General features: G+C 41.9%; 1 protein-coding gene across 4 annotated transcripts in view; it reads right to left on the reverse strand.

Moving 5' to 3' along the window:
- Positions 1–13,724: 13,724 nt before the first annotated feature.
- Positions 13,725–19,783, reverse strand: part of ZNF608 (zinc finger protein 608) — a 105,999-nt gene continuing 99,940 nt past the window's right edge. For 3 of the 4 annotated variants that reach the window (XM_028526325.2, XM_036020702.1, XM_028526322.2), the window contains 5 exons: positions 19,150–19,567; positions 18,414–18,586; positions 17,204–17,357; positions 15,272–15,353; positions 13,725–14,701 (listed from right to left, as the gene is read on the reverse strand). In XM_028526325.2, the coding sequence (XP_028382126.1) occupies positions 14,695–14,701; positions 15,272–15,353; positions 17,204–17,357; positions 18,414–18,586; positions 19,150–19,567 (834 nt within the window). In that variant the 3' untranslated portion in view covers positions 13,725–14,694. Of the gene's footprint in view, positions 14,702–15,267; positions 15,354–17,203; positions 17,358–18,413; positions 18,587–19,149; positions 19,568–19,783 lie in introns of those variants that run through there. The other variant, XM_036020701.1, reaches the window with a different exon arrangement.

Raw genomic sequence — 19,783 nt, forward strand, 5'->3', positions numbered from 1 at the left:
CATTTCAGAATTCTATTTAAAAATAAAATCTTTCCTCCTGTAGGACCCTTCGCACTTCCCATTCATCATAAGTAAACACGGTTAACATACAACACACCTAGACACACACACCTGAATATAAATACGCACTCATTTATTCATAGATATAAGGTTACACTCCTATACTTTATACCTAATGTCCAGCACCTTCCTTTGCTAAGAGTATGCTGTGGCCACCAGAGCCTGTGAATACATAAAGACTAATTTCATCCTTGTCAAAGCAGTTTGTTGTGGCCCTGCTATTACTAGAGCACCCTGATGGACGTTTTAGCTTTCAGTTGTTTAAAATGACGCAATGAACATTTCGTACAGTGTCCTTGTACTAAATGAGATTGGCTGTAGGCTAAAGTCCTGAAAAGGAAATTACTTTGTGAGTTTATAATTTGGGCAAGCAGTGCCAAGTTTGCCTCTAACGTATTTCTAACAGTGCCGTACCTTAACCCAAAACCTCATCCTCACTTAACCTTTGTCGCACCGATAGGTAAAAAAACCCCATTGTCATATGACCATCTTTTCATATTTCTATCATTGTGGTTTTTTCCTGTTAACTAGTTCTTCACATTCTTTGTCTTTTCTGAGGGTGCTGGCTCAATGCTTTTAAAAAAAAATTTGAGTATAACAATTGGCCTTTGGCCTGAGGTGCCTTTTGAAAATATACACTCCAGTTTCTTGTTGTTTGACTTCATTTATGATGTTACTCCTCAGATGCAACTTTCAAATTTCTAGTGTAATCAAACTATTTATCTTTTTCCTTATGGCTTCTGAATTTGGTGCCATGGATCAATGCACCAGTTCCACTCTAAGAATATAAATAAATTATCAACATTTTCTTTCATTCTTCTAGAAATTACTTTGTTTTTAAGGATTTATGTAGGATTCCAGGTCATTTTTTTTCCATGTGGCTAACCAATGTGTCAAGGTATATTTACGACAATAAAATACTACATCTGCTGGTTAAGCAAAGTTTTATTACAAATAAAGATGAAATTACTTTTATGTCTTCATGTATTAATTTTACTTTTCAGAAATATGAATAATAAATTAATTTCATTTGTTATATATATATTGTAAGAACATACTCTATAGTTTAAAAGTAAACAAGCAATTGTGAGTTCTGCATTATAGGAACATGAGAAAGAAGTAATCCCCAGATTCTTTTTAACAAGAGAGACTCCTCAAAAAGTGAAACCAATTATATTCCACTGGATTGTTTTTAAATTATTTTCCCAGTGGAACCTAAATTAACTTTTGAGGATGATATACAATTGAAATTGCTATACCCTTTTGCTTTATAAACAAATACTACAACACTTTTATCAAAGTAGCAAATATGTTAGTATTCTGCCCCAGTTAACCCAAATTTCAGAAATGGGGTAATTAAGTATATAATACTGTATCACTTGAAATCTATTCTAATGGGCAAAAGGAAATACGTAAAGAATGACTGGAATAAGGTATTTTGGGAAGGCAAATCAAGCTGATCACAAAGACTGATTGATTAGTTAAAAGCAGGGGTGCCTCTCAATTTAAAGATAATGCTATGTCTCCCACCTTGCAAACTTCTATTAAACACCCTTGCAGAGTGGGCTACATCTATTCTCTAGACAGACTCCTGTGCATCGTCCCTTCTTCTCCTGGGGTGGCTGCCTCGTCCTGCCTGTCATTGTCCCCTTGCCACCATGATAAAAGCAAAATAGCCAGTAGGCAAACAAGTGAAATTAATATCTGTTATTCCCCTGAATAACCCACATTCCATATTCTCAGCACCTTTTAAATTATATGTCTCTACAAAGAATCTGTTGGCACCCGCTTTTATAATTTTTCTTACCTCCTGCCTTTCCTAAAATCTTTCATACGTGTGATGGAGTTTTAGGCTCATCTAAACAGACAGCTTCTTGTTCCCCTTCAGAGAAAAATAAAGTCCTAACAACAGCTTATAAGACCCTAATAATAAACCACCTCTCTATCCCAAAACACATATTCATCTCTTGAACTTCATGCAATGTGCATTTGACACATTGAGCTTATTCCATTCTAGCACAGAAGATAAGAAAATAAACAAGAGTGATGCAAATCATTAGATGTGTTAAGCACAAATAATTAAATTATTTACCTGGGAGATATGGTAGACAGATAAAGCAAGTAGAGCGTACATGTGTGAACCTAGATAGAAAGGAACGGGAGAACCAACTAAATACTAAATATTCATGATCACTAAATATACATAAGACACATGAAGCACTGAATATTCATTATCTACTAAATTTACATTAGGACATGAAGTACTCAATATCCATGAGGTCTTACTGCAGCCACTCACTGGTGATAATTATGCAAAGCCCCAACAGCCTCTGTCCTGGCCATGCAAATAAAGCCCACAGCTGCTCATCAAGCCAACACCACAGCTCTCGCTCAGGCTCTCCAACAGAGTGAGCACGAGCTGACACCAGGCACCTTCCATCTTCCTCACCCTCATCTCTGGCCCTCATAACCTCACCATCAGTAGGAAAGGCTGATGTACCACAGAGACATACAAGATGAATGAACATGTGTAACAGAGTTCAAGTAGTGTGGCCCTTCCATTTGCCTGTACCCCAGCCTAAGTGTATTAATCCACTCCATGTCTTTCCACCGGCTTCTAACTCTATGCTTTAGTTTAAATTGCTTCAGTAAACCGTGTGATTTGTGCACCTGAAATCTGTGAGCTTTCTGTCTTCACTTTGGGATAGCTTGCCTGGCTGTGAGCTTGGAGGCTACCATTGCCAGGCTGTGTTCACACTCACCTTATCTACCATTCTGCTCCTTACTTGTGTTCCAGCCACATTGTCCCCCTTGATCTCCCTTAAATACTCAAGCACATTAATACCTCAGGACCTTTGCACTGTTCTTCCCTCTGTCTGAAGTGTTATTCCTCCAGACATCTACATGATTTGTGCCTCCATTTCATTTAGGTGACTCTTCCCTGAGCCTCCTGTAAAAAATTATGTAATTTTCCATCAACAATTCTCCAATACCCACTGGGTGTCGCACAATTCAATTCAAATCTGATACTACCTGGAGTTAGCGCAGACCCCATAGGTTAAGGGTTCAGTCCCACAAAACTGCCCCAAATTCAGATGCCAGCCACATGTGGGGCCCTCAGGCTGCCTGAGGCTGCCTGTACTTCTTTCAGTCAACTACAGATCTGGAGGGGCCCACAATCCCCCTCAGATTTGATAATGTGCTAGAATGATTCATAGAAATTAGGGAAGTATTATACATGTGATTGTATTTTGATCCTAAGGATACAACTCAGGAACAACCAAATGGAAGAGATGCACAGGACATGCTATGGGGGAGGCCTGGTCCAGGGCACTCATGCCCTCTCCAGGCACGCCATCTTCCCAGCACACTGATGTGCTCACCAACCTGGAAGCCACCTGTTGTTGAAAAGTTATCAAAGTTTCATTCATATTCATGATTTGTTAAATCATTGGCCACTGGCAATTGAACTTCATCTCCAGTCCTTCTTCCCAAGTTCTAACCCTCTAATCCCATGGTTGGCTTCTATGGAGAGTGGCCTCATCCTGAAGTTACCTAGGAGCCTTTCAAGAGTCTCTTCGTCAGTATAATTCAGGTTTGGGCAAAGGGGACTCGTTAGGAATAACCAAAGACACTGCTATCACTTAGACAATTCCAAGGTTTAGGGGCTTTATGGCAGAAACCTAGACAAAAAACAAATACATATATTCATATATTTCTGTATTTATTTATTTACCACAGAAATGGAAATTTCCCTTTCTCCCTAGCTATATCCTCTTTGCTGTACTTTAATTTGTCTCTAGAACTTGATGTTATACATTTGTGGGTGTATCTGTTTATGGTCATTTCCAACCAGTAGAATATAAACTCCACGAGGGCAGGATTTGATCTCTTTTCTTTACTCTTCTATCCCTGGCATCTAGAACAGCTTTTAGTCTAAAACAGGCACTCGATATTTGTCCAACGAGTGAGTGAATGTCATGTCAGGACACAGTAGGGATACCATTGACTCACCTCCTGTCTTTGAGAATCTGTCTCTAGAGGGGACAGTCCTGGGTTCTAGCTATCTGACTCTACCCCACCTCTCCCAAGTCCGGCCAGCCACATTCCATTGTAGAGACAGAAATCCATGGCACTTAGCATAGATATTTGGAATGGAAATCAAAATGTCAATTAAATGATGGTGGAAAATGAAACAGTGACCTCCATAGTAATCCCAAACCATCTTTAATGAAAGGAGCAGGGGAACCATTAAGATGTAGAAACAGTCTGTCAACAGAAGCAAGAGAATGGGGCACTTGCACCAAAAGAAACAGGAGTAAGAGATTATGTGACACTCAGAAGAGATTTAGGGGTTTTCCAGATACCATCGCCATGATCTGCCAATGCCCTTCCTCTCCTTGGATGTTATAAGACTGACTCATAAGCTATCAATAAATCCTCTTTGTAACTAAGTTGATTTCACTGCACTTCTGTTCCTGTTAGATGGCAGTGATGTAGGGCTGGCCAAAAAGAGCCAAACCTAGGACGTAATTTAGCAGTCTGTTCCCATTCCTCAGCTCCAAGCTCATTCTAAACTGCAGTACGCTACTGGCTCACCAGACCCAAGCTAAGCCAATTTGATCTTTTCTCTCGGGAATTTGGAATTAGAAATGCCAGACAGTACTGCCAGTCAAGGCTATCCATGTGCTTCTAGAATCAGAGAGAGCCAGCGGAAAGAGAAGAGAAAGATGAGGCAGAAGAGGAGAAAGCAGAGAGAAGAGGCTGCGATGAGGGGCAGAGAGAGAGAGAGAGAGAGAGAGAGAGAGAGAGAGAGAGAGAGGGAGAGAGAGCGCGCACCTGAAAACCTCACAGGTCCCAAAGCCAGCTGTCCTGAAGCTTGTATGCACTTCCCACCCTTGCTCCCTTAAGTTCTCTCTGCCTTGCATTAAATCTTCCTATTTTGCTGAGGTTAGTTTGAACAGGTTTCTAAGTTATTTACAACTTAGAACTCCTTGATTAAGGCCTGGTGACATTTGCTAGCAGGAAGCATACAGCTGAGCTTGCTAAGTATCCAGAGGAAGCCTCAGAGGTCCGTGGAATTGCTTACATGGAGCAGGACAAAGTTAGAGATACTTGACCTTCCAGGAGGATATCACATTCATATTTAAGCACCAATTCTTCAGTTTCCAACACCAGATGTGAAAAGGAAGTCTCTTTATCTGATCTTGGGGACGCTGCTTGGCCACCTCCGTGCCCTCAGCATGCTTCACATGCCAGAGTCAGTCACAAGAATGTATCTGGGCCCCCTAGACTGTCACATGGGGTTTCCAGAAGCTGCACTGCTCAGCGTGAGGGCTCTCAGGATAGAAATCACGTACAGGCTGGCCATGAAGAGGCCCCGGGGCTTCTTTTCTCTGCTACGTGGCAATTTCTGCCTCTGACTCTGCTGCTTACTGAGACGCTTGACAGAATCCAAGCAGGGGGCTGAAATGAGTCACCAAAGCTTTCTGTCTCTGGGCACAACTGCCACTCCCCAGTGGCCTGAGCTCACAGTGCTGCGGTCAGAGGGCCTCCTGGAGCTGCCACTGGGGGCCTCTCCATGACTCATCCCTCTTCGGCCCCTGCTTGGAGGCAGCCCTGATGGGAGACAGTCTAGTCACCAACCTGTTGTCATAAAACACATCTTTTATTGTCTGACTTTGCATATCTTGTCACCAAAAGGAAGGGTAGGGGTTTAGAGGAGGCCGACACACAGGCACCTGGGGATTTCGGAGGCTGAGAACCTCAGGCCTGGAGGTTTATGAGCTGTGGTCACAGAGTCCCCAAAGTGAGTGCTTGTCTGTACATCAGATCTTTCCCATCAACACAGGTCTGCAGGGCTCGGCTTTGCCCAGCTCTGCAGAGACACGCAGCTGAGCCACAGAGGGCAGGGCCACCCACTCTGTCTAGAAGGGCTGTGAGTGCATGGTCTAAGCACTCTGACCCCAGAAACACCTGGCCCTTAGTAGGCACTCAGGGAGTTTTTGCTGAGTGAATTCAGAATCCCTTCTTTCAAAGGAGTTTAATCCCACCGGAAGTGTTTTTCACTAGACCAGGTAGGTGGGGCACTAGCCCACCCCTCTCCAAGCAGGGACCATTACACAGGGCCACCGAATTTTCCATCCTCCCCTGGCGTACTAGTCCTGTGCAGGAACCTAGGAAAGGTTGATGGGGAGGCAGGACATGGGGCCACTCCTTTATCTTCTTCCCTACCCACTGCTCTGCCCCCACTGCCCTGCCCCCACTGCCCCGCACTGCCCCGAACGCCATGGGAATCACCTCTTCTCTCCCCCACCCACTTAAGTAGTCTGGTCAATGCCCTTCCTCAACTTAAAGCTTTCTTTTCTTTTCAAAGATTTTATTTATTTTTAGAGAGAGGGGGGAGGGAAATAGAGAAGGAGAGAAACATCAGAGTAAGAAACATCAATTGGTTGCCTCTTGCATGTCCCCAACCAGGGACCTGGCCTACAACCCAGGCATGTGATCAGGAATCGAACCAGGCAACCCCTTGGTTTGCAGGCCAGGGCTCAATCCACTGAGCCATAGCAGCCTGGGGTCAACTTAAAGAAAGCTCTCTGTAACTTTAAGTCAATGACCCTGGGCTAAAGTGTGGTTTCTCTGTCTTCTCAAGGAGAGTACCTTCCCACCCTAATTCTGCCAATCACCATATTCTCTAGGGGAGAGTCAGTTACTGTGGAGGGGCTCTCTGAGTTTTAAGAGCAAACAACTGCCTGCTTCCCACACCCCAGCCGATATGCAGACTTATACCTCAGGAGAAGTTGAGAGTACACTGAGAGAATTTCCCAAGTCTCATTGACCTCAAGGTTTATTCTCAAGCCATCAAAACATCATCCTACCCCTTCTTTCTCCCTAACAGAATGCATGATCCACCACCCCTCTCATGTGTGGCCCAGGGACAGTCTCATCTCTGTTAGCAGGGGCAGTCCCAGCCATCTCCTCCTCTTGCCCATGATGGTTCAGGAGTGTCCTGGTTCTGGCCTAGGAGATAGGAGGGGGTGTCTGTTGAGGTGTTCAAGAAAGGTTTCTTCCCTCCTGAGAGAGAGACATGAAAACACTCAGCCCTGTCCCGTGGACATCTGTGTCTCTGGATGGGGCTCCTGGAACTCCTGTGGCCATAACATGAGGGAACAGGAGGAGGACAAAGCCAAGAGTGTCACCTTTTAGAGAAGCAGAACCAGCAACATAGAAGGACTGTCCCTGGAAGTCACACTGTTCTTGGCTTCATGTAATGGAATACATTTCCTTGTGGTTAAAGGCAGTTTAAGTCATGGTGTCTGTTATATGCAGCTGAAAACACCTAACTTTGCAACAACCCTGCTAGAGAGGCTGCCCCTCTCCACGATCATCACACCGAGAGGCCATCCCTGTGATGCTGGGAATTGTGCCCCTCTTCCCCCCACCTGCTGATCACCTCCCGAGACAGAGAGACAGACCCTGGAAGATGGGAATCTGACCCAGGAGGTTGGGGTGGGCAGCTGAACCACCTTCTCTGGAGAGTGACAGGGAGATGGGACCACCTTCTGTTTTCAACCTAGGTTCTTTAATGGATTGCACAAGGCTCAGGGGGCCTTGAGCCACTGCCCGCTGAAGCCTGTATTAGGAAGAATTTTTTAATCAAATAGCATACCTTGTTGCTAGCACATATTATCTGGAATAAAGTCCTCTCAGAGGCAAAATAAACAAACAAACAAATCTAGGTTACTTTTTTTGGCTTTCTTTATATTAAAATAAAAATGTAATTCTAACACAAAGTCACAGGAATTGGAGTATAGTTTAAATGTTTACATTTTGCAAATAAATGTTTCACACATCTTTCCCCACCCCCTTCAGTGCACATAAAATGAACTAGAAAAGGATCTGGTCATAAAAAGTGAATTTAACGTCGTGGCTTGAACGTCATCTTCTGGTACTGTAACACCATGCAGAGATAACCCAATCCAAACTTGAGACCCTGTCACAGAACACAAGAACGATGCTTCGTTGGACTCCGTGGTAGTCTCTTCCAGAATCACAAGAGCACCCAGTTTCCTTGTTAGTCCCTGACACCCACGCACCAGTTCCCATCAAGCCCAGCTCTTGTGCTCTAAGCTTCTAGTTGTCAGATGTATGCGGTAGAGGTGGCAATGACTACTATGACAACCTCTTACAAGTAAATCTTCCAGCAACTTCTGCCAGCAATATGCTGAGGACCCTCCAGGCTGTTTCCTGGGTCTGGATTGATGTCCAATTCCAGGAGAGGCTACATGGGGGTTTTGTTTCATAAAACCTAGGGATATAAACTATATTTCCCTCATTTGCCCCTCCTCAGTAATAAATACTTTAGCAAAGGAAAGCCGGCTAGGTCTTGTTACCCAGGCAGTTTACAGTCTCTTTCTGAAGCAGGGTAGCACCGGGCTTATGCAGCCTGCCCGTCACCTAGAGCGGGGTAAGTGCAGGAACACAGGTCATTTTCCTAACTACTTCACTGCTTCAGCTTTGTCAGTTCTAAAATAGGAATAGTAATCCCGTTGTTATGAGAATTAAATGAGTTGTTATATGCAGTGTTTAGTAACAGTGTCTAGTGCATAATAAATACCATATAAATGCTAGCTGCTATTACTATTATTGTGTGATTACTACTGCCCAGGCGGAAAGGAAATTGAATCAGGTGGTGTGCTAGGTAGAATAACAACCCCCCAAAGATGTCCATTTCCTAATCCCTAGAACCTGTGAATATGCTAGGGTACCTGGCAAAGGGAAATTGAGGTTGCAGATGGAACTGATTGCTAGTCAGCTGACCCTGAAATGAGGAGATTATCCTGGTTTATGTGGGTGGGGCCGATTCTATCCAGGATCCCCATAAGAGGGAGGCAGAATGTAAAAGGGGCTGTAATCAAAGAAGTGAAAAAAGAAGGAAGTAAACACCTCCATAAATTAATAGAAAGATGAGTCAATAAATAATGATTCTGGTTCCCCAATTTTCTTGACTAAAGGAATAACTGTTGTTTGTGAAACGCTGAAGGTAAGTAAAATAACATCTAAATTTTCTAACAGTGGGAAGAATGGTGCCATGTTAAGTCTCCTGACTTGAAGGTGAAGGGATTCTGATACCCTTGAAAAAGAAATATAAGGTTGTGATTCCATTCCTCAAGAAGTGTTTCCTTCAAGGCTGTCGAACAGGCTTCATTTTGCATGTCAACTTTGATCTATTTTTAGTACCCACCTGGAGAGCTGGGCTTAGCTGGAGAGAGCTGCAGTGATTAGCCATTTCTGTTACACACTCAGGTGTGGACTGCAAAAAGGGAAAGTAACTTCACAGGGTGATCTGATCATAAATTCCTAACGGGACAGGTCAGTGGTGGGTAGTCACTGCCCCAGGCATATAACTTTTTAGTAAAAGGTTTATCTTTGCCTTAAGCCCTGTCTGTGGTTTCTGTGCATTTAGGTTACCACACTTTTGAAATGCCTCTTTTCGGAAGTAACAACCCTCAGGAGAGCACACAGTCTTAACTATCCTGTAATCCAGTCCCTACCTTGCTTTCTCCCACCTCCATGTAATACTCCTTATGTTCCCTTTTTAATCTCAAATGCATAAAAGAAGCTGCAAACTTCTCCAGAGCATGAGATCTGGCATGCCAGCACATGCCATCGGTGTGGTTTAAACAAACTCCTACATTCTCTACAGGTTTGGATGTTTCTTAAGTTTACACAGGTAGGTTTTGTTCCGCCTCCACCTACTTACCAATTCCAGGTAGAGGATGACAAGAGGCAGGCCAGGGCCTGGCCAGTCTGACCAGACCATGAACCTGGACTCTGAACCTGCTCATGCCCATGAGCTTTGTCAGTGCCTTGTGTTCATGACGGCCCCAGAAATCTACGTGCTGTGAGTCTCCAAGTTTGTTGTGCTTCCTGTCATTTTATTTTCAAATGTCTAATGGAAATACAGAGTGCATCTGAGAAGCTCCCAAGTTTACTCCTGTACATGAATCAAATGGCACACCCTGCTAGAAGAAAGTCTAAATTCAATCCCAGTGGCTCACTTATTCTAAGGAATGACCTTGTTCCAGGTTTTCCAACTTGAAAGCCTTCATTCCAAAGAAAAATAAAATGCATTTTCAAGAGCTAGTGTGAGGATTTTTAACAAAACATACAAAGCATATTGTACTAATTGACACATTGTGAGGTAAATTTGCCCCACAACATGGTTTTTAGATTCGAATTTTCTTTTAAGATTTTATTTATTTATTTCCAGAGAAAGGCCAGGGAGGGAGAGAGGGAAACATCAATGTGTGGTTCCTCTCGAGCACCCCCCACTGAGGACTCGCCGGCAACCCCTCAGTTTGCAGGCTGGCACTCGATCCACTGAGCCACACCAGCCAGGGCAGATTGAATTCATTTTCAATCTGCAAAAACTACTAATTATTATGTTAAAATCTGGTCCATCCAATTCTTTTTAAAAAGCTAGATTCTGTTCAACTTTATCCATGTTGGTCAAATGAGCATCTCCATTATATTTTATTTCCATGGGGTTACCAGGAGCCATTGCTGGCCTACTTATCTTCTGAAGCAACAAAAAGAACAAGGGAAATCAGCCATTCCTTGTGGGACACAGGCCAGGCAGGAGATCTGAATTTCATGACCAGTTGGCGGGCGCCACTTGGAGTGGGGGCTGTGGTCAGAAGCTGTTATTGGCGTCTGCTGGGTGGAGACTGGCTATAACATCCCACAGTGCACAGGACAGGCCTCCTCCTCACCCCAGCCAGGAATTTACTGCTCCAATATGTCAATAGAGCAGAGGTCGGGAACCTCTGCTTTAGATAGGGATTTTGTTAAGAAATAAAAAAAAAAAAATCCATCACAAAAGCAGTGCTGATGAAGGGCCACACTGTTTTCTCTCCGAAAGTTAACTGAAAGCAAACAACACTCGTGACCCAGTCTTCTGCAGGGAGCAGGGAATGGGTGACTGTGGTTAGTGACCAAACAATAATAAATGGCTTTGCCTGTCTCCTCTTTTTTCAGAGTCAGGGAGGGAATGAAATGATCAGTAGTGATCATTTAGACTGCCGTTTTATCCTGTATCAATCAGAGCTATTCATTCTAGTTACTCCCAGACTCTTGAGCTGAAACCACACTGAATCAGGGTCATAGCCAGTGAATACATAAGGCCTGCATTTTCACCCTGCAGTTGTTAATGACCTGGGCAGACCAGCAACGGCAAGTTTCCATGAAGAAGCCATCAGAGATCCTAATCTAGGAACAAATGGTTCTATATGGCACCTATTACCTTGTTTTAATGTTCTGTATTCAATGGGACTACAGCTGTAAACAACTCTTCAGTCTCGGGTCTCCATGAAGTTAATTTGCACTGTATCATCACTACAGGCTCTTTGCATATGTTCAGGATACGCTGATAGGAGCAGGCCTGGAATGAATAATGTTTAGTAAAATCAATAAACCCTATTATTAGTCGCTAAGGGGACTGATTTTATGTCTATAAAAGTAAAACAATTAGAACTGTATTAATGACAGATTCATCATAGTAATATAATGGAGGCAAGCATGCTTGTCTTTTGGGAATCCTTAATTTACTATTCAGTACTATGTACTCAGCTACAGAAATGGCACACATAACATAAACACACTATGGCCTTTGGCAATTCATGTTGTCATCAGCAAAAACACCGTAACAGTAAGGGGGAGAAAAAAAACTTCCTTTAGTGATTAATGTAAACCAGTCGGGAATAATGTTCCAGTAAAGCCTTGGGGAAGCCAGTATTTAAACTGCATCGTCCTTTTGGTCATATATCTCTCTATATTTATCAGCACTCTTGTTTATTATAGTAGCAGGGTTAAGCATGGTTTAATGCCCTTGTTCATACCCTATCTATTTAGGCACACACTGGAAGTGATTACAAGTCTGGTATGTAATAAGCATACAAGCAGTCATTTTGCAGCTGAAAGGCAAGATTGGCTCCTACATGATTTTTCAAAATACTTATTACTAAAAGTAGGAAAGGCATCAAGAATCCACAGTATTGCCGAGCCACCAACAGAAACACAGTAACTCAGTTGGTGGAGATGGAAATTGACCTTAGTTCTTTCTGCTCCTGTGTTTCAACAATTGAATTGTTGGGTCAGCATGTAGGACACCGACAGACACACTTGAAACCGTATTCTGAACAGAAGAAACATACTTGTTTAACTGGTATATGAGCAATTAGATCAAGTCTTCAAGGACACATCTGGATATGATGTAAGAACTGAAAAAATCTGATAACAAAAAAATGATGAAAGTATGTGAAATACTCTTATGTGTAACAAGAACTACCATAAGCAATATTTTTATAAATGACAACATGGATGAAATTCAAAAGAAAACACACTGAGAACTGGGAGAAAGATCACCCTGCTGAAATGCATTAAGAACACGGACTGGACCCACAAGGCAGGCCGCAAAAGCAAACACTTCACGGTGGTTTTCCAAAACCAGAGGAAGCATTTCTTTCTGATTGCAGAGATCTATTCCTTTGTAAGGCATAGTCCTCTCAGTAGGGGAGCTAAGCAAATTATACCAAGGTAAATTTTGTCAACTTAAAGAACTTTTTAGAAAGCCAAGCGGTAAGGCTGTCATTAGCAATTATAGTAAACTCCTAAAAACTTACAGCTGGAATGAAGCACTGAAATCAATCAGTCCAAACACAGGAAGCACACTCCTTTAAGGCTTGGGCTCTTGCTTTCCATCTCACTAACATGCTTTGCCCCTAGACGTGTACACCTACGGCTTCCTCGTCTCCTTCAGTGAGGCCTCCCACACCACTCCGTTCAGTTACAAACTCCCACCGGTTACCAGGGCCCACACCCATGCTTTGTTCTTCCCCATGGCATTTACCAACCATCTAATGTGCAATTAAGAAGTGCTCACTTAACATCCACAATAGGTTCTGTGACTTTAAGTGAAACAATGTATAGGAAAATCAATTTTGCCACAGGCTAATTAAGTAAGAGTTTATCTAATCAACATTATAACGAAAAGAAGTTCAACAAAACGTTATTCAGGGACCTGCTGTACTCTGCTTATTACTAATATATTTCATGTCGACCCCACCTACTAGAAAATGAAAACTCTGAGAAAGGAAATTTTGTCTGCTTTGCTCACCGCTATACCCTGGCATCTTACAAGGCCTGAGATAAAGGAGGTGTTCAAGAAGTATTTATTAGAAGGAAAGGTTGGAGGAAGAAAGCAAGTGAGGAATCAGTTAATTCTGTACATTTTGTATAAAATACTCTAGTAAAACAATTTAATGACATGTCAAATAAATGGCTAGCTGACACTTTTTACACATCTTATCTACTGCCCATGTGGCACAAGACTTACACCCGTGGAATATCATTCCATACCATAGAAACCTGTATCTACCTATTTCAGGTAACATTATATTCCATGTTTGAGTAAATGCTCAGCAAATATGCATATATCTGCTTAATTAAATATACTATTTGGTTGTCATACCTGTGTACCATATAAGAAAAGTTATCTGTGTACTGTATTTTATGCACTGAAAATGCGTAATATTAGGAAATCCTTCTTGGAAGATTAGAATCGCTATCAGACAGCTGGCAATAACATGAGACAGACAAGAAGCCATTATAAAAAAAACTTTTTAATTCTGATTGCCAAATTATTTAAGGCAGGTATAAAAAAGGAAAGCATTCAATATACATTTTACATAAAATAAACTAGATTACAGCATAAAACAAGTAACCAGGCAATGGCATTAAAGTCTCTCTCTTCTAAAACTGGATAATTGTAAACATTAAAAAAAAAAAAAAAAGGACTGCAGGACTATTCAAGTAATAGAACAATCACAGATGTCTCTGGTATGCAGGCTATTGGGTTATTTGCCATTCAAGATTATCAAAAAATGACACCTCATTATTCACAGATGCTCACTATTTCCCCATTTTAATCTTTACATTATGTACAACACAGTTTTTTTTGTGGTACTGGCAACCCCATGCCTTCCAAAAGTATTTTTCCACAATACACAAGTACAAACAGTGACTACAGAAACATTTTTACACTGATGCGTCTTTAACAGGAGCCACCAAATAGACATCTAAATTGTACCAAGTGTCATCATCACAGTTAGCCTTTCTGAGGGGCTTACGGGAAATATATGAAGGATATGCAAGGTTCAGGCACACTGATACATAACATTATTTATTTACAATTTAAAAGGAAAAGGAAAAGAAAGTAAGCAGCCTTTTGCGGCTAACACTTTTCAACATGACAAATACATTTTTTATTTCCTTTACTGAGTGGTTTGCAACTTGGCAGCAGACCCTGTGTGTGCGAGCCTGGTTACTGATACAAAAAGTAAAGAATATATATATGTATATATACATATATGTATACGTATATATATATATAAAACAGAAGTTTAATTACAGCAACATTTGTTACTCTGTGATAAAATCTGTAATTTACAAAAATGAAATGACTGGTTTTTGCCTGCCATTAAGGCATTTCAAATTAACACCATGGAACTGATGTCTGTATAAAGCGCTTCCTCATGTGATCCAGTCACATGACAACGTACATTTCCAATCTTGTTATTCTCTGCAAAAGAAAAGACAACCTTAGCATAGGGTTCCATCCACATTTGACACTGCAAATCTGAAAACCATAAGACCAATAGACTTATTTTAGTTCTACTCAATTCATGTAATTGAATTCCATAAGAAAGTGAATGAACACAAGGGTAATGATATACATTGTGAAAATATATTATTTTCCTTTTCAAAAATACTTGAGGGATAATTAAAATGAAGAACCAATATTACCTTTAGCATTATGAAAATAAACTTCCCTATTTGCAAGTTTATTTTTAAACATAATAACACAAAGGGAGCCTTAGTGAATTATTTTAACAGAGCTATGAGGAAAACCTAAGAAACTTTCCAACTGTTTAAAAATCTTATCAATTAAATACTAATCTACAGTACAGCTACAGAATGTGGTTTATGGAATAGAAGTCGCATGTAAAGCATAGTGTGGAATAAAAGCGTATTCATAACACTAATATAAAATCCTAAGTTTTTGGTCTAAAATGCCTGTACTTGCCTCCTCCCACCCACTTTGAGATGTCTTTATCTAAAAAAACTGATTCAAAATGTAAAGAATGTTTACCTTCTTTGTGCAGGAAACATTCCTGATGCAGATGCCTGGGCAGCCACCTGCTGAGAGGCAACGAGGGCAGCAGAGGTCAAGCCTAATGGGGGAAAAAAAAGCAGGGTTTCTGTGACACTCGGGAAGATAAGAGTAGAGACAGGCCCAGTGGTGAAAGGCTGCGGACCTGATAGTGATATGTCCTTTCCTGAACACACACAAAATATTTCATGCAGCAAGGGCAGAGTACAAAACCCCTTGGCCCAACCAATATCTATCCCTGTATCAAATACTCTGTGGTCTTCTTAACGGCTATTCAAAGAGAATACAGCATTCCATCTGTCTAGCTCTGCATGGTGCTAAATGGTTTCCATGCATTCCTGAATAGGAAGCTCAGGAGAAATAATAGGTACCAGGTAACAACAGGAATCAAAAGTCACAGTGAATTATAGAAGCAACATGCTATTTGCTTAGAATACAATACTTTGGTAATAACTTTGATCACTTTAACACTTTCCCCAGGGATGGAACACAATCCCAAACTCAGAAATAGCCTTAACCTTTACCATGCAAGAGAAAGGTAACAGTCAGAGAATGTGGCAGCTCCAAATGTTATGAGGTTGCCAATAGAAAATTCTTTTTAATTCTATGGAAAACAATTCTGGAAAAAATAGAGGAAACAAACCTAGGAAAGATCATTCCCTCCCACTATGTCCTTTATGTTCTCTCTTTAACACTCTAGTTGACACCAAGTTAGGTGAGTTGAATAAATGAAAATGACCTTTTCCCATCTGGATAGCATTTCCCACTTCTGCAAGCACCTTCGAACATATCGTCTTGTATTCATGCAAGCGGAGTAAGAGGAAACTTGGCAAGCACTACGGACTGAACTGTGTCCTTTCAATATTCCTGGTTGGAAGCCATAACCCCCAATGTGACTGTATTTGGAGATAGGACTAATATGGAAGTAATTAAGATTAAATGAGGTCATAAAGGTGGGTCCCTGATCCAACAGAGTTTGTGTCCTTATAAGAGGAGACATCAAAGAGTAACTCCCCCCTCCTCACTCGGCCCAGATGTAGAGAAGAGGTCAGATGAGCGCCCAGCACGGTGGCTGCTGCCTACAAGCCAGGAAGAGCTTCCACCAGAAACCGACCCTGCTGGCACCTTGACCGAGACTCCCAGCCTCCAGAACGATGAGAAGGTACATTCCTGTTGTTTATAGCTATAGAGACAGACTGTGGCACTTCATTATGACAGCCTGAGCTAAGACAGCAAGATCCCAGCAGGTGATCCCTTGGTAGAGGTGGTACTATGGCCCACTTGTGGTGAGGTGACAGTGTTATGACAGAATGGTACATGGTCAACTGAAACACCATGAACTGAAGGCCCCTGCATGTCAATTGTATTGAATTTTAAAAGATGTTCCTCCATCTTTCCTGAAAGAGTCAAAGCAGCAAAGGGCTGTGAAGAGTCCCTGAATGGGGTTATAAAAAGTGTTGAGCCTGATCACAGTTTCTTCTGTTACCTCCATAGGAAAACAGCAACTTAAAAGGCCTACAGAAATTCAGGACAAGGAGTTTCACCAAGACCTCCCACCCAGCCTCCCTCCTCCTCACAATTTCCCTCAAGTAGTTATCTGATCTTCTGATTGTTACAGTTAGTGCCCCAGACACCAGCAGCCACCCTCAGTCTCTGAGATAACAGTAAGCCACTGATAACATCAACAAGTGACAATTATTAAGTGGTAGCAATTTTGTGTCTCAATAGAATACAAAGATGTAGGATAGCCTTAGTTTTGCCACTAGGAAATACTAGGAAGTACGAGTTAAAAGTCCTGCCCAGGGCTAATGTTAACTAAAGCTCAGTTATCTTTTAAGACATGAGAGGCAATTTGGGCAACTGTTTTCCAAAGCAGAATGAAGAAAGGCACCATAACGATAGACTGCTGACCTTGGAAAGGGTCATATTGACCAGGGATTAGTGGGTAACCCATGCCAACATGGGTGTGGTGATGCGTGTGCAGGTGCCGCTGGCCGAACGGGGAGTGGCGATCCCTCTCCCTTTCTGCTTCCCGTTCCCGCTCAGCCGTAGCCTTCTCCACCGGCTGGAATAGAAAACAGCGATTTCCCCATTAATTCTCTGAAAAAAAGTAGTAAGAGTACCACCTTTGCCCCTTCCCCAATATGTGTTAATGATTAAAAAGTAAACACTGATGCTTCAAATTATTTGGCAGTTGAAGATCAACTCAAAAAATGCTTCAGTTTCCGCTGGAATTAAGTCAACACTAAAGAACTGGTCCACCCAAAAGCAGCATCAGTATTTTCCTCAAGTGACTGAAAAGGACTTCTCTCTCTATTCACTCATAATTGTAGGGTTAGAACCTACCCCAACTTCTCCCCAGAAACAACCTTAAAATATGGATCAAGGAAGAGAAGTAGTTGTAGAAATTTCTTCAAGTCTTCTGATTACTCTTCTATTTCACGCACATTTTGGGAGGAGAATCTATCCCATAAGTTAAACCATCTTTGTCTGTTTTGTTCCATTGAAAACATATACGATTCTTATCACAGACCCTATATTTTATTTTAGTCCAAACTTCTCTTTCTTGCCAAGAACCACAGCCTTTCTTTTGTCTCTCTTCACAACAGTCCTTCTGGTGGCCAGGGATGAAAGGTGGGCAGTGGTGTCACTAGAGCATGTTTCACAAAGACACACATTTGCGTTACTTAGCGGAGGTACAGGGACAGGATGGCGAGCCAAGGCAGAAAGAGAGCAGGTGCAGCCACCACTCCTTAGCCACGTGACTCACTGTGCCATGCCAGTGCATCAAAATGTCTTGCATCAGAAATATTTTGCACCAAAAGCTGCTTCCTATGAATTTAAATATCAACGTAAGTGAGCATCCTCCTGGGAAGGCAAGATACGGATTTTGCAACAGAAAAAAACCTTGTGATACTATACATGCTTTAACAATTTTATTTCCTCACGTGTGAAACCATCTTACTTGTGAACATTCCACTCTTTATGTATTAGGATAAACCAGCATCCAGAAACCACAGCTGGGTTCCAAAACCATTTATATTTTAAGACTGTTCTCTAGTGTGCCCCCAGGCCCCCCCCAAAACATAGTACTTTTAAATGACAACAAAAGGAGGCTTACAGCAGGAGACTTGCTGCGATACTGGTTGGCGTGCTGCTGGAGCAAATCCAGTGCTTTAGATTCAGTGGTGGTTTTCGTGTTGATGCTAGGGCTGGTATTGACTTTCTCTGCCTCTTCTCTCCCTGACATCTTCCCATAAACAGGATAATGAAATCCTGGAGAGAGATAGGCCCCTGCAGATAAACAACAAATGCCACATCAAGTTATGAGCTACATCTTCAAAAAAAAATCATTTGTATTACAGGAATTTGGGATAAGAATCATAGATCTTAACAGAGGGGATTACATTAAGAATGGGCTCCATCATCGTTAAACTGTATCTAGGTTCCCCAATTTCTTCCCCCAGTTAATTCATCCTGATGAAGGGAGGTTATAAACAGAGATGAGCTTATAGCCATTTCATACATTTATGTGCCTGCTTAAGTTAAAGGAATAGTAACTATAATGATTATGACAGTAAGTACTTAGAATGTTTTCATAGGCAATAAAGTATCCGTCAGTCTAACAGTACAGTGGCCTATCAGAGGCCATGGAGACACCAGCTGAGGACTCTTGACATTTCATCTTAAAGAACTCTTACATTAAATCAGTTTCGTTTTAGGGACTTTAAGCAGCATAAAAACAAGCAAAACAAATGGCACTCTTGAAGTGTCTAATCATGTATTCTGAGTTTTTAATAGCTAAGATTCGAACACAGCCTCTTCCCTCCAATACAGTTAAAACCCACAACACGTACCAGGGTAACTGTGCATTAGGACCGGAGAAACAGCCCGGTAGGCAGGGTGGCTGGGGTCATACATCTGTGGGTAAGGATAAGCATGCAAGTACTGAATGTAGGACTGATGCTGACTCATGGGTGAGGACACAGCCACTCTTGTTCCCCGAGAGTCCTTCCAGTTCACAGGAGTCTTTCGATCATCATTTTTTAGCTTGCTCTCCTCCATGGATTGAGAGTCAGGACGCTTGGCCTCTTTGGGCTCCTCTTTAATGCTGGTTAACGACACAGGAAGGCCGGGCACACCACTCTCTTTATTGGGAGTTTTCCTGGGACTATCCTCTTTTAATTTCTTTTCTCTGTCAAGGTCTTCTGACTTTTGCTGATCCAGGTATTTGGGCTGGTAAACGTAATGATGCCATGTTCTTGAATCTGGATCCTGTTTTTTTTTTAGAAAAATACTTGTTTTAAAATTTTGATTTTTAAGAAAAACCCATCAATCACTATGACAGCACTACTACTATTACTCTCATACTAAGTTAACATCTATCCACATGCTAGCACTGCACAGCGCTTTACCTCCCACACAGAACACTGCATTTTGCCATGTATAATGTGCACCCACGTGTTGGGCCCAAACTTTCAGGAAAAAATC

This window comes from Phyllostomus discolor, chromosome 3 (assembly GCF_004126475.2).
Source record: "Phyllostomus discolor isolate MPI-MPIP mPhyDis1 chromosome 3, mPhyDis1.pri.v3, whole genome shotgun sequence".
In the NCBI taxonomy this organism is placed as follows: Eukaryota; Metazoa; Chordata; class Mammalia; order Chiroptera; family Phyllostomidae; genus Phyllostomus; species Phyllostomus discolor.